Genomic DNA, 15,293 nt, shown 5'->3' on the forward strand with positions numbered 1-15,293 from the left:
TGCATTTTACAATTATGCCGTAGAAATTTAGAGAAATAAGTTATATTAAAGTATAATAAAAAGTAGATTCAGGATTTAAAAATGTTATGTTATTATCTTATATGCAGTTAGGGAAAAGCAGATGAGAAATTGATTAATTCATCTTAATCACATAATATTTTAATTAACAGGATCTCTGGTTGATCTGAGGAGGTCATACCAGGGTTTTTTAAAAAAAGATGCATTCCCATATTTTGAAAACTAACATTTCCTATAGCTCCTCTCTCCGCTACCCACCCCCCCCCCCCCCCCCCCCACCAATCATTGCTGATCAATAAAAACACACCCAGTCAAGCAACGATAATACTGTGGTGATTTGGAGCTTCTGGTGACTGATTTACCTGAATTTTTTCCCCCTGTCTACCGGGCACATTCAGGAATGTGATCAAAAGCTCTTCATTTGTCTGAATAAGTGAAGCTTCAACTGTACTCATCTAACACTGCTGAAGACAATATACAGTAAAATCCCCAAAGCAACACACATCCCCTTGGTGAGGATGGGAGCAAACATTCAGCCAGTGGTGCGCCCCAGTCGCAGCAACTGTTTGAACAAAGTTTCAATAAAGTTGTGTTTGAATAATATGGCAGCGCCCAGGATGAAGGGCCGGCTGCTGGATGAAGTGGTTCCCTATCCCTCCCTGGTAAGAGACTTTATCATTGTGTATTATTAAGAACATTAGCAAGGTTTTATCTATAAACTTGAGGAGGGGCAGCGGGGGTGGTGTTAATTATGTTAGTGTAGCAGTTAGCGCTACGGGGTTCAAATTTAAATTTTGTACTGGAATTACCTGATTAAATTAAACTTTACATAATTAAGGACTACAACACGGATTTTTTCAAATTACTTTACATTCTGCACTGCCTTTTGTCATTTAAGCTGTTTATTCTGAATGCAGGTGTATTAGTTAGCCATTGTACAAGTGTGCCTCAGGCAACCAGAAAATTTGCATATCCGGCATCCACAATTCCCGTAGGTATCAGATACTGTGGGTCTTACTGTATATTGATTTGCAGTCCACCCAGGAAAGTTAATTCTCTCCACCATCCCTGCAGTATGTGCCATCTACTATATGGACTACAGTGACTTAATCAAGTTACTTCAGCAGCTACAGGTGCCTGGGAACGAACACTATCCTTTGCAACTGGCACTCCCAACATAACTTGAAAATATGTTGCTTTTCCTTCAACATCAATGGGACTGAAACATTATCCTCAAAGGTAAATGCTGGTATTGCCAGCAACACCCATTTTTAGATAGAAATAAAATTCAACATTGTGCTTTAACAAGAATTAAATCCTTTACCAATTACAGAGCACTGGTGGCATAGGGATTTCTTAAAGTGGGATGGGAGTGGAAAGAAAAAGGTTGAGAACCACTGCTCTAGACCTGATTGTTACTGAAATATTTTGCTTGAGAAAATTTGTCATTGGCCCATTTTCTTTGGAGATATGAGTGAACATAACAAGTCAATCAGGGATGTTTAAAACAGTGGTTTTCAAACTTTTTCTTTCCATTCACTCACCACCTGAAGTAATCCCTATGCCATTGGTGCTCTGTGATTAGTAAGGGACTACTTAAGGTGGTATCTGAGTGGGAAGAAAAAGTTTGAAAACCACTGCTCTAGAACATTAATAACCATAGATTTATATGTCAGACCATCCTCTTTTTGGATTTGCTTCAGCCAATATTCCCCAACACACACACTTCCTTGGGTCTAGCCTTTTCTTTCCCTTTCTACCTTTTTTTTCCCCTTTTCTCCTCTCTACAACTTTTGCTTTAAATCCCACAGCATTTTAATAGCCCTCGTCCTTAAACCCAAACCCCATCACTTTAACCATGTTTTCTTCTCCTCCATTTACCCTTTCTAGTTTAATGTCTACTTCCTTGTCCTCGATGGATCGCAGAGATTTTTTAAAAAATCTTGAAACCACATTATCATTGCCACAATTAAGGCTGTCAAACCACTCAGACAATAATAAATGTTGTAAAAATCAGAAGCATATATTGAGAGGCAAGGATGGGAAAATTGCAGAGAAATGAACTGGAAACCTGTAATTTTTTTTAAAGGGGGGGAAATAAAAGGTTGAGAGGAGTTAATGGCTTGGCCCTGTTCCTAATCAGATGTAATTTTGCCTTAGCTATGAATGTTGTTTGAGTACAGAGCTTTAATAACATATGCAAACCCTTGGTTGAATGAAAAAATACCACACAAATGCAGGAAAAACCCAGCAGGTCAAACAGTGCCTTTATGTAACAAAGGTAAAGACACATCACCAAAGTTTTGGGCTGGAGCCTTCATGTATCTCCAGCATTTGTGTGTTTTTTCACTTAATCATATAACAATTTATAGCACTGAAACAGGCCATATCGGCCCTTCTAGTCTGCACCAATTCACATGAAGCTCCACTAGTTCCACCTACCCACTCCCTTGCCCATAACTCTTCAACCTCCTATCATCCATGTAGTCATCTAACCTCCTCTTAAATGACAGAATTGACCCTGGCGCAACTACCTCTTCCCGAAGGTCATTCCACTCAGCCACCACTCTCTGAGTGAAGAAGCATCCTCTTAGATTACTCCTAAAGTTTTGCCCCCTAACTTACGACCCCTTGTTTCAATCTCCCCTACCCTCAGGGGAAAGAGCCTATTCACATCTACTCTATCTATTCCTTTCATAATTTTAAATACCTCTATCGAATCCCCTCTCAACCTTCTATGCTCTAGTCACAGTGTCAATAGAATCCTGTGTTTTACCCAGGAACCCTTGATTGATCTCTGTTTTACACCAGGTATTTATAAAATTTTTAAGATGTAGACATATAGCACTGTAGCAGGCCATCTCGGCCCACAGACCCATACCGCCCAATTTACACCCTATTAACCTACCCCCTCCCCACCCCAGTACGTTTTGAACAGTTGGCGGAAACCAGAGCCCTCCCCCCCAGGAAAAACCCTCACAGACACGGGGAGACATGTACAAATACCTTACAGGCAGCGCAGGGTTCAAACTGGTGGTGTAACAGCATTAAGCTAACCGCTACGTCAACTGTGCTGTCCCAAACAACACAACTCCAGACCTGAACAATCTTCTTGATCCAAGTATCTATCCCAACCCTCGTTTAAAATAAAGCAGTACCAGTGTGTTCAGAATATATATAAAAGCAAATATGGGCTGTCAATGGAAGCAGTAACTGGTTAGGGAGGCAGAATGAGTGCAATCTCAACCAGTTTCGTGATTGAACTCACGCCCAGTTACTACATTGATTTTGTTCACAGTTAAAGGTGCAATACCTGATAATATAGTGATCAGAGATTCATCCTTGACCAACACTGTCTGTTTCTTCGCATCCCTGGAAGAACAAGGAAACATGAAATGCAGCCAAATTTCCACTCGCTGATTTGATTGATGCAAATCAACTTTTTCCCACATCTGTCCACTTGATGCTCAGTGCGTCCCAATCCAAAGCAATGCCAGTGATTTTCCTTTCAAACATTTCCCGCTGATAGATATAGTTGCTTACCTCCCACCACAAAAGACTTCTAAGAATTCTACTCTCTACCACTTGATATTTATTTGTCAACTTAATTTTTCTCGACTGTTATAAAATGGAAGACGGAGACAATAACTTATTATCTGAGAAAGTTATACAGAAGGTCACTCTCCTCAATCATCTACTTCACTCAAGTCAGAGGCATTTGGAAATTTTAAAAGTTTAAAATGCAATAAATACATTTTAGAAATTGAAATTTTATAAAATTAAAAGCAGAATTATATTTCAAAACACATTAAGCAGTGATCAACTATTGAGAAAAAGAAAGATTAACAAAATCAAATGACCTGAACATTTTGTTTTCAATCAAAGGAATGGGGCCCCATTAGTTATGCCAACAACAGGAGGCCAAAGCTAAAAGGTCAGGTAACCAGTGTATCCAGACCCCTGTCCGGGAAATTTATAGAATGCAAGGAAACAGAGTCCAGCAGCAGTGACAGATCTGATGTGCACACATCCAAACTCCAGCAAGTTCCTGACATTTGCACTATAGTGCACAGGGACAGGAGCCTGGCACTTGCTACTGCAGTCATTAGTGCGAATCAGTGGTTCCCGAAAGATGCTCTGGGGAGCAGTCCACGCAATGCAGCTGACTATTTCAACATGCCATTTATCCTGTTTGCCATCCGTTGGTTGTGCATCTTTCCCGTTGGTTTTCCCAGGGATACACACTTACCATACAGAAAGGGTGGCAGTCGCCATCAGAGCCATCACAAAGTGACTCGCGCAATGCAATGTGGATATGGGGGACTGGAGGAGAATGGCAGGCAGCAGCCGTCGCCCACTGGCTGAAAATACAGACACCATCCGCTCTTCGCAGGCCACGCTGACGAGGTCACTGCAAAAGACGAGATGGATTAGGTTGACCCCGGCTGGAAGTGCTCCGCTTTGTGACGGCATCTGCATCGACAGACACCGAGAACCTCAGACCGGCAATTACGCTGGGCCAGGCGGCGCAAGGTATTGTTGGAAAAGGTGGTCGGGAGCCATGGAATTGGAAGCAGTAGAAAGAAGATACAAAGAATAACGATAGGCAGCAAAGCCAAACAGAAGAACTCAAAGCAAAAGCACTGAACAAAACTTGCAGGGGCTAGCAGGATCAATAAGTTTATTTTTAACAATTATATTAGGTGGGTGGTCAGGAGAAATCTTTAAACTGTGAAGAGTGAATAAAATGAAGATTGGGAAATGCCACACACCACACTTAAGGGAAGATATATTTGCCTTGAACAGAGTCAACTCAAAAAACTCAACACCTTGCGGGTCAAGACAGGTCATCTGACTGGCATCTATCTATCACCCTACATGGTAATTCCATCGCCATCACCCCATGGCTGCTACTTATGCCATCAACTTACTTAGAAAAGATCAACATCATAGAGACAGAGCAAGGAAACAGACCCTTTAGACCAATGGTTCTCAACCTTCTTCTTCCCACTCACATCCCACTTTAAGTAATCCTTGTGCCATCAGTGGTCTGTAAGGGATTGCTTAAGGTGGGATGTAGTGGAAAGAAAAAGTTTGAAACCCACTGTTTTCATCGTCCCTAATTGACTCATTATATGCACGGTTTCATAACTCCAAAGGAAATGGGGCAATTGACAATTTTTCTCAAGCAAAATATTTCCGTAACAATCAGGTCTAGAGCAGTGGTTCTCCACCTTCCCTTCCCATCCACATCCCACCTTAAGCAATCCCTTACTAATCACAGAGCACCGATGGCAGAGGGATTACTTAACGGAAAGAATAGACCACCAGCTATTCCGATCAACTGACGCTAAGCACATTTCACAAGCCCTTCAATTCCCAGGCAAGGGATTCAGGGGCATGCAAACATCACCACCTGTAGGATCCAGTCCAAGTCACACTTCCTCGCTTTGACATGTATTAGAGTCAAAGAGAGTAGAAACAGTGCGTTCGGACCGACTTGCCCACATCGTCCAAAATGTCCCACCCACACCAGTCCCACTGCCTGTGTTTGGCCCATACCACTTTTACGCATTCTGTTTATGTTCAGTGAAAAACCCCATTATCCAGAATTGAACCAGGAACTCAGACAACTGGCAACTCAGACACCAGGGAAGAGGAAATAAATAAATAAATACATAAATGGATTTCATATAAGTAAGACTGGGTGTATAGACCCTGCAGTGGAGCGCTGAGACTTCATTGGACACACACACAGGTTTGCCCCACTGAAATAGCAATGCCCCTCAATGGGCGTGCATTCAGGTCGGTGCAAGGAAGGTGCGCAGAGGGACCAACTGGGACACTGGCTTGGACAGCGCAAGGAAGGTGGTCTGAGGGCCTGGACAGGATACCGGGGTGGAGGTGAGAGGGGTTGTGTTGAGGGACTGACTGGGACACTGATACAGAGGTGAAAGGGGTTGGGCCGAGGGTCTGACTGGGACACTGGTGTGGAGGTAGGAGGGTTTGGGCCGATGGCCTGACTGGACACTGGTGTGGAGGGGAGTCGGGTAGGTCCGAGGGCCTGACTGAGATACTGGTGTGGAGGTGAGAGGGGTTGGGCTGAGGGTGTGACCAGGACACTGGTGTGGAGGTGAGTCGGGTTGGGCCTATGGCCTGCCTGAGACACTGGTGTGGTGGTGAGAGGGGTTGGGCCAAGGGCCAGACTGGGACACTGGTGTGAAGGTGAGAGGGGTAGGGCCGAGGGTCTGACCGGTTCACTGATGTGGAGGTGAGACAGGTTGGGCCGAGGGCCTGACTTGGACTCTGGTGTGGTGGTGAAACGGATTGAGCCAAGGGCCTGACCGGGACACTGGTGTGGAGGTGAGACGGGTTGGGCCAAGGGCCTGACCGGGACACTGGTGTGGAGGAGAGACGGGTTGGGCTGAGGGCCTGACTTGGACACTGGTATGGAGATGAGAGGGGTTGGGCCAAGGGCCTGACTGGTGTGGAGGAGAGTCAGGTAGAGCCGAGGGCCTGACCGAAACACTGGTTTGGAGGTGAGAGGGGTTGGGCCAAGGGCCAGACTGGGACACTGGTGTGGAGGTGAGAGGGGTAGGGCCGAGGGTCTGACCGGTTCACTGATGTGGAGGTGAGACAGATTGGGCCGAGGGCCTGACTTGGACTCTGGTGTGGCGATGAAACGGATTGAGCCAAGGGCCTGACCGGGACACTGGTGTGGAGGTGAGATGGGTTGGGCCAAGGGCCTGATCGGGACACTGGTGTGGAGGTGAGACAGGTTGGGCTGAGGGCCTGACTGGTGTGGAGGGGAGTCAGGTAGAGCCGAGGGCCTGACCAAAACACTGGTGTGGAGGTGAGAGGGGTTGGGCCAAGGGTGTGACCAGGACACTGGTGTGGAGGTGAGTTGGGTTGGGCTGAGAGTCTGACGGGTCACTGGTGTGGAGGTGAGAGGGGTTGTCAGTGCGAGGAAGGAACATTGAGGGCCTGGATGGGATACTGGTGTGGAATGAGTCAGGGTGCCCCGAGGGCCCGGATGGACATTGGCATGGAGGTGAGTTGGGTTGCCCTGAGGGTCTGAATGGGACACCAGAATGAAGATCCGGCCAATACTGCTCCCCGCTGGGGCAACTCTCCCAAAGTATCCTCTTATCCCTGCCTAGTAAGTCTTTATCCTTATTAGTATTAACTATATTAGTAAGGCTTTATCTGTAAACTTGGGGGAAAGGACAAATCACACTAATGTAACCACCTATCCCAGAACCTTGGAACACAAAGGGAGGCCAGTCATTGCATTGACCTGCGTGTTTTTCTGGCAAGGACCTTTACATTAAAAAAACCCTTCATCCTCCTTCTTTAAATTGCGGTGACATCAATTCTTCCTCATATGGCACATAGATTTGTTTAAATGTTGTGTCTCAAACTGCTAAGTATATCAGGGAGTGAGCGGGAACACAGGCCAGTTGCATCTCGTAACTGTTCATACTTTGGAACAGTACTGGTGTTTAAAATCTTTTTCTCTTGCTGCAGTTTTTCTTCTTTCATTGGAAGAACCTGTGCGGGAACCAGAACCGACTACCTGCATCTCTTCAAAATGAAAGAGTCATTCCCTTGGAAATGGAAATCATAGTTTATTGTCAGATGGCAAGACACCATAAAAATATTGCTTGCACTGCTTCTCAGTCTGAGCACCATTACCTTTTCTCCCTTGCATTATTCCCAAGTGTTCTTCTTTGGCTTGGCTTCGCGGACGAAGATTTATGGAGGGGTAATGTCCACGTCAGCTGCAGGCTCGTTTGTGGCTGACAATTCCAATGCGGGACAGGCAGACACGGTTGCAGCAGTTGCAAGGGAAAATTGGTGGGTTGGGGTTGGGTATTGGGTTTTTCCTCCTTTGTCTTTTGTCAGTGAGGTGGGCTCTGCGGTCTTCTTCAAAGGAGGTTGCTGCCCGCCCAACTGTGAGGTGCCAAGATGCACGGTTTGAGGCGATATCAGCCCACTGGCGGTGGTCAATGTGGCAGGCACCAAGAGATTTCTTTAGGCAGTCCTTGTACCTCTTCTTTGGTGCACCTCTGTCTCGGTGGCCAGTGGAGAGCTCGCCATATAACACAATCTTGGGAAGGCGATGGACCTCCATTCTGCCCAGCGCAGTTGGATCTTCAGCCGCGTGGATTCTATGCTGTCGGCCTCTGCCATCTCGAGTACTTCGATGTTAGGGATGAAGTCACTCCAATGAATGTTGAGGATGGAGCGGAGACAACGCTGGTGGAAGCGTTCTAGGTGCCGCAGGTGATGCCAGTAGAGGACCCATGATTCAGAGCCAAACAGGAGTGTGGGTATGACAACGGCTCTGTATACGCTAATCTTTGTGAGGTTTTTCAGTTGTTTTTCCAGACTCTTTTGCGTCGTCTTCCAAAGGCGCTATTTGCCTTGGCGAGTCTGTTGTCTATCTCTTTGTCGATCCTTGCATCCGATGAAATGGTGCAGCCGAGATAGGTAAACTGGTTGACCGTTTTGAGTTTTGTGTGCCCGATGGAGATGTGGGGGGGCTGGTAGTCATGGTGGGGAGCTGGCTGATGGAGGACCTCCGTTTTCTTCAGGCTGACTTCCAGGCCAAACATTTTGGCAGTTTCCGCAAAACAGGACGTCAAGCGCTGAAGAGCTGAAGTCCCCCAAAATGCATGACTAACTAATGGCACTGACCAAGTAACCTCTTAAATACCTTTATAAATCTAAAATAGGAACAAGCTGCCAGTCATATTAACGTTGCAGAAATCGTGTCTTATAATTATAAACCTATCAGCTGCAACAATTTTTACACCAACATTACTTCACATTAGCAGCTCACAATGAAAGGAAATCTGTCCGACTACAGGAGCAACTTTGGACACTGTTTGACGACTAAATAATTAAAAAGTAGTAAATAATGCAATGAATCTCACGACTAACTCTGTAACGGCACTGACACATACCTCCACAATAAAATGGCTACTTTAAGCAGAATTACAAATTAATGTAAAAAAAAATTTCCCCTCCTTAAGACCCACAAATGAAATGAGTGGCTGGCAAGATCAGTGTATACAGTCAGTCGGTCCCGGAGTCCGCACCACCCCTCCCTTTCAGTTCCATAAATCAACCCTCCGAATGAGCAGTAGTGAACTTTTTCCACCCACGCTGATACTCACCAGCTTCCAGCAGCAGTGAGGATTCGACTGGTTAGTAGTGTATCCCATTCTTTGCCTTCTCTCATGCACTTTAGCCGGCTGAGTTTCCACCCAGTGACTGTCGGAACTTCATTTTCCACCTCTATATACATGGATGGCTCAGTGCTCACCTGGAGTAGAGAGGATACAAGATAAAAAATAGGAGCAGGAGTCGGCCGAATTGCCTGTCAAACTTGCTCCGCCATTCAATGAGATCAGGGTTAGCTGATGATTGGCTCATCTCCTCTGACCTGCCTTTCCCCCCCACATATCCCTTAACTTCCTAACAATGTAAAAATCTATCCCACCTTATCTTAAATATATTCACTGAGGTCGCCTCCTCTGCTTCGATGGGCAGCAAATTACATAGATTCACCACCCTCTGGGAAAAGCAGTTCCTCCTCATCTCCATCCTAAATCTACTACCCTGAATCTTTGGAAACCAATGGAAACAATTTGCCTCTCTCGATCTTATCTATACATTTCTATATGATCTCCTCTAATTCTTCTAAATTCCAGTGAGTACAGTCCCAGTCGACTCAATCTTCCTCATAGGCTAACCATCTCAGCCCTGGAAGCAACCTGGTGAACCTCATCTGCACCACCTCCAAAGCCAGAACATTCTTCCTCAAGTAATGCAGGCTTAAATATTCTATTGCATTTAAAAGCCTTGTAGAGATGTTCTCAAGGAGGATTAAGAAACACTCTTATGGTCCTGTGAATTACGAATCTACAGAGAGGATCACTGGAGTCTCCACCCCCACTACCTTCGACGTGATCTAGTGGGATCATTGTTGGAAGAGGGCATGCAAAATCACTGAGGACCTCTTACACCCCGCACACTGCATCTTTCAGCTGCTCCCGTCGGGGAAGAGATGCAGGAGTATCAGAGCCAGCACCGCTAGGCTGAGGAACAGCTTCTTCCCACGGGCAGTGAGAACGCTGAACAACCAAAGGAACTGCTCACACTAATCGTCCAAGCCTCTCATATGCACAAAACAATGTTTATTTATTTGAATCAATGAAATACTTATCCTGCATGTGTATTGTTTGCCTGCGTGTGTGTGTTATGTCTGGTTGTGTGTCTGCGTATTTTGCACCGAGGACCAGAGAACGCTGTCTCATCAGGTTGCGCTTGTACAATCAGACGACAATAAACTTGACTTGCTCCCAGACAATGCCATCTCTTACCTGTATATTAAATGCTTTCTTTGGTGTTGGCGTCGGGAGTTTAAACACTATGACAGGGGCTGAGACACGCGATACCTCTTTTTCTGTCGAGGGAGCAGGCTGAAATAGAAGGGGGACGTTCAGAGGAATTTATTCAATACTCCAGACTTCTGGCAAGATCCATGTGTAAATGGAATCTGCAAACCAGCAGAAAGAGAACCCTGCCCTCACGACATTGATTATCCCGAGATCACAGAAGCCAGTCTGAGCCACTCCAGATGTTAGAAAGGAAAAGCCTGCTGCATTTGATGCAGTAAAGGAAACAGAGAACTATAGCACTAAAGACTTCAGAGTTAGTTAAGGTGTTCCAGTACCATTACAATTCCGAAATTCATTTCACATATGTCCAGGTACATCCTGATCATCAAAAGCAACAATGAATTCAATTCTGTTTGATAACAACCAGTCAATCATCCAAAAAAAAGGCGATGAATGGTGTCGTTAACAGTATTAACGAGCACCTCTTACTCCGCAAAAAAACAGTCATCAATGCCCACTGCCTAGTCCAGAACAGATCACACCCTTGGCCCAAGCACCGGCAAGGAGCTCAAATTCAAGAGGATGATCACCGTCAGTAAAAGAAATGTAAATGGGGGTCAAGGGGAGAACAACCGAGGGGATGGGAGCTGTTCCTAGCATGGATATAGATCTTTCAGTGAATCTCAAGTCTGGAGCTTTCATTGACTCGAGGATTGGAATAGTTTTGCAATGCTTTTGCCAGAGGTGAATCATCCCATTGCAGGACCTTACTACTGGAAATCCCCAGAGTGAGTTTCTCAGATAAGTCCCAGCAACCCAGCCACATTCTGTTACTTCAGAAATGACTTCCTTCCACCTCGTCAGAAGGGATGACATTCACTGATGATCACACAAGGTTCAACAAATGTTCACACTAACTTGTCAACAAATGAAGCAGTGCATATGTCTATACAGCAATGCCTCGATAAAGATCAAGCCAAGAAACATTCATCAGACTAAAACGTCTTGTCATCTGTGCTAGATATAACCAATGGTTTTCTTTCATCAAATCCTCTTACTATCAACGTCCATGATAAGGACCGACTTTTAGAGGCAGGAAGCATCAGCACTCGGTCTTATTTCAATATATTTTTTTAAATCCATTTCTTTATTTTTCCAAGGAACCATAGAACATTACAGCACAGGCCCTTTGGCCCTTCTAGTCTGTGCCAAACTATTATGTGGCCTAGTCCCACTGACCTGCCCAGCCCACCATACCCCTCCTATCTATGTAGCTGTCCAAATTTTTCTTAAATATTAAAAGTGAGCCGGCATTCACCACCTCAGCTGGAAGCTCATTCCACACTTCCTCCACTCTGTGTGTGAAAAAGTTCCCCATCATGTTCCCCCCTTCACTCTTAGCCCATGTCCTCTGGCATGTATCTCACCTACTCTCAGTGGAAAAAAGCCAGCTTGCATTCACTCTGTCTATTCCCCTCATAATTTTGTATACGGATAGACCCGGACTTATGATATTCTGAAGTTACGATGATCAGAATCCGTAAGTCGAGGTCGACCTGTATCAATGAAGTTGCTTTTCCTTCTCGATCCAATCATTCCCCCATTGATTGCTTCCCTCTGCCACCACCTGCCCCTCAACGCCATCATTTCAGTGCTCCTCTCGTAGTGGCGTCAAGGAAACATGGTTCGTCGGACCCCCAACGCCATTTTTAAAAAAGAAAATGCGTAGGCGTCGCTGGGGAAGGAGAGAGCGATTGAAGAGGGAGAGAGAGAGCGACGGGAATCTGCGCCTGCGTTCCAAATCACGTGACGCCACTGCCCCTAGTTACCAAGTGCCATCTTGGGAGACCAATGTCTTCGCTCGCGCTGGGAAGCTCCCGGAAGGAGTGGGGTAGTCAGGTCAACTTCCCGGCAGGAGAGGTACAAGTAACAACTGACCAAGGTTAACGGTGATTTCACCTTACGATGCAAGTTGCGGAACTGAACCCCCATCGTAAGTAGGGTTCTACCTGTACTTCTATCAAATCTCCCTTCATTCTTCTACAATCCAGGGAATGAAGCCCTAACCTGGCTGAAGTTTGTACGGAAGAAGACTTCCTTAATACCAACAATTAAGGAGCCATTTTTATGTTAACTTTAAAGCGATTGTGACAGGTTATTTGGCTCTGGAGTGACATGTGTACTGCTTGGGATAGATTACAGTGTGTAAACTTCCACCTCTGTTAACAAGGAAAAATTAGATTAAATGCTGCATCACTACTAAACTGTGGCACTAAAAAGTTAATAGCTCTTCCGAAACTCCTGCAGGGGAACAGAGAAAGAGACGGTATTTACCCACAGAAGGAATTTTACTGACAACTTTCGGAGAATGATCATCTCTCCCATACCTGAGATGCTATGGCTACAGACATATGCTTGGACTCTTTCCTTGGTCGGCCTTTCTTCTTCTTTTCCACCACTTCTCCCTCAATGTCATTCTTACGTTTGGACAGTGCTGAGATTTTCGAAGCTGGAATCTTCTCTTCACTGTCACTGCTGCTCTCTTGAATTTCTCTGGGTTTCAAGTCTTTGGAGAGGCCCAGGTCTTTACCCCTGGATAGAGAGAACCACAGAGCTTCTACATCATTGGCCCATCGCAGTCACCTTGAATAAACCGATGAAGTCGGAGCTGTCAATTGGCACGGCGTTCAGAAAGCAATTCTCTTGGCATGACGAATCGATAGGATCACCCACAAGTAACCTCTCACAATGGGAGAGAATCAACGCAAAATAGTAATTTCCTTGTAAGCCTTCACTACATATGAAGGAATGCACCATGGAACATTACAGAATGATTATAATCATCTAATTGCAGTAATTCTTAGTTGAGAGACTGCTAAATCAATGGCCTGCCCATACCTGTCCACGTCACTCTGCCTGGCAACCGAGGAGATGGGAGCCGTTCCTGGTGTTGATTTAGATCTTTCAGTGAACCTCGAGTCTAGAGCTTTCATTGGCTCAATCCGTGAAGGAGAAGTCAAAAGCTGTGTGCTTGTAGGTACAGCAGTGGATGCACTCGTGACTGCAGACCTGAGAAGCAAAGGGATGACTTTAATGTACAGGTAGCTCTCTCACCTACTTTATATTCCTTAATATTGTGGCTAAGGGGATCAAGGGGTATGGGGAGAAGGCAGGAACCGGGTACTGATCAGCCATGATCATATTGAATGGCTTGAAGGGCCAAATGGCCTACTCCTGCACCTGTTGTTCTGTTTCTATGCATTTCTAACCATTTATAGTATCCTCAACTGTGTGTAGGGGTCTGTCCGTATGATAAGTGTAGTAAAATCCCTGTTATCCAGAATCCAAGCAACCGCCAGTCTCAACTGGCACAAAAAAAATTGAGGAAAATAAATAAAGTTTTTTTTTTTTAAATGTCGCCCACCTAGCGGTTAATTCGCCAATCACACAACTCACAACCTCAACCAACCGGAAAATTCACTTACCCGGCATCAACCAATTCCCCTTAAATGCCAGATACCGGGTGTTTTACAGTATAACCATCTCCACCACTATTAAATGCTTTAGGTAGCAGTAATAATTATTGACTGCTTGCAATATCTCAGTGTCTTTTCATTAAATGGGGTGATATTCTACATAATTCTGAAAAAACACACAAATGCTGGAGAAACTCAGAAAGTCAAACAGTGCCTTTATATAGCAACGGTGAAGATACATCACCAATGTTTCGGGCTGGAGCCCTTCAACAAGGTGTGTGGGGAACATGAGACATGTCCGAACAAAAGGGGGAGGGGGTGGTGAGGGTGGGAGATGATAAGTGGAGAGGAGGGGGAGGGGGACATCGCAGGAGGGCGGGAGGAGTCTAGGCTAGGTGGAGAGAGAGAGGAAGTGGGAACTGGAATAACTAGTTAAAGGCGGTGAGGGGAGGGGAAAAAGCAAGCTGATTAGTGGAATGCAGTGAACTCAGTGTTCATGCCTTGGATTTGGAGGGTGCCCAGACGAAAAATGAGGTGTCGTTCCTCCAATCTGCGGGTGGTCAGGGTGGGGTAGTGTGAAAGGCAATGGACAGATATGTGAGCTAGAGAGTGTGACTCAGAATTGAAATGGTGGACAATTAAGATATCTATCAGATTTATCAAACAAGGGAAAAACCAGATTGGACCAGGTCAGAGCTAGATAAAATAGGGGAGAAGGAACCAGAACATATACTTTATAAGTGGGATGAAAAGCTGGTGCAACATAGAAGTTCACCAGTACTGCATCATCTGCTCAACATTTGGAAGAAGATTCACGAAGAAAGGAAAAAAAACAAATTATCAACTACCAAAATTATTATTGACACAAAATCAACTAATCCCTTTCACAATAGATAACCTTTCCTTTAGAGTATGGGAGAGAAAAGGGATCAAAAGAATAGAAAATTGTTTTTTGGGAAATAATTTATTATCTTTTGAAGTACAAATATGGTACAACTCACAGTACAATGTTTGCATACCACCAACTGAAAACCTACTTGAAGGACAAATTGGGAAGCAGGCTGAGGTTACCAGAAGGAAGCAGCTTTGAATATGTGATTACAGACACAATGATAATTAAAAGATTTATAACAAACATGTACATCAAGCTGCAAGAGAAAGAGAACAATGAAATAAGCTGTAAACCCATACAAAAGTGGGTACAATATCTAAACATAAAGATAAAAAATGAAAAATGGGAAAAACTATGCTCCGGAACTATGAGAAATGCAATAAACACGAGGTTACGCATGATACAATATAATTGGTTACACAGGCTATACACCACACCCCAAAAGTTAATAAATGGGACCCAACAGTATCAGATAGATGTTTTCGCTGTAAGAAGGAA

At 44.8% G+C, this 15,293-nt stretch overlaps 1 protein-coding gene across 2 annotated transcripts in view; it reads right to left on the minus strand.

Moving 5' to 3' along the window:
• hira (histone cell cycle regulator a) overlaps positions 1 to 15,293 on the minus strand; it is a 191,380-nt gene that overhangs the window by 25,858 nt on the left and 150,229 nt on the right. For both annotated transcript variants that reach the window (XM_069933676.1, XM_069933675.1), the window contains exons 15-20: positions 13,326 to 13,496; positions 12,815 to 13,019; positions 10,410 to 10,508; positions 9,201 to 9,349; positions 4,268 to 4,429; positions 3,332 to 3,390 (exon numbers count right to left, since the gene is read on the minus strand). In XM_069933676.1, the coding sequence (XP_069789777.1) occupies positions 3,332 to 3,390; positions 4,268 to 4,429; positions 9,201 to 9,349; positions 10,410 to 10,508; positions 12,815 to 13,019; positions 13,326 to 13,496 (845 nt within the window). The remainder of the gene's footprint in view (positions 1 to 3,331; positions 3,391 to 4,267; positions 4,430 to 9,200; positions 9,350 to 10,409; positions 10,509 to 12,814; positions 13,020 to 13,325; positions 13,497 to 15,293) is intronic.

This window comes from Narcine bancroftii, chromosome 4 (assembly GCF_036971445.1).
Source record: "Narcine bancroftii isolate sNarBan1 chromosome 4, sNarBan1.hap1, whole genome shotgun sequence".
NCBI classification, from domain to species: domain Eukaryota; kingdom Metazoa; phylum Chordata; class Chondrichthyes; order Torpediniformes; family Narcinidae; genus Narcine; species Narcine bancroftii.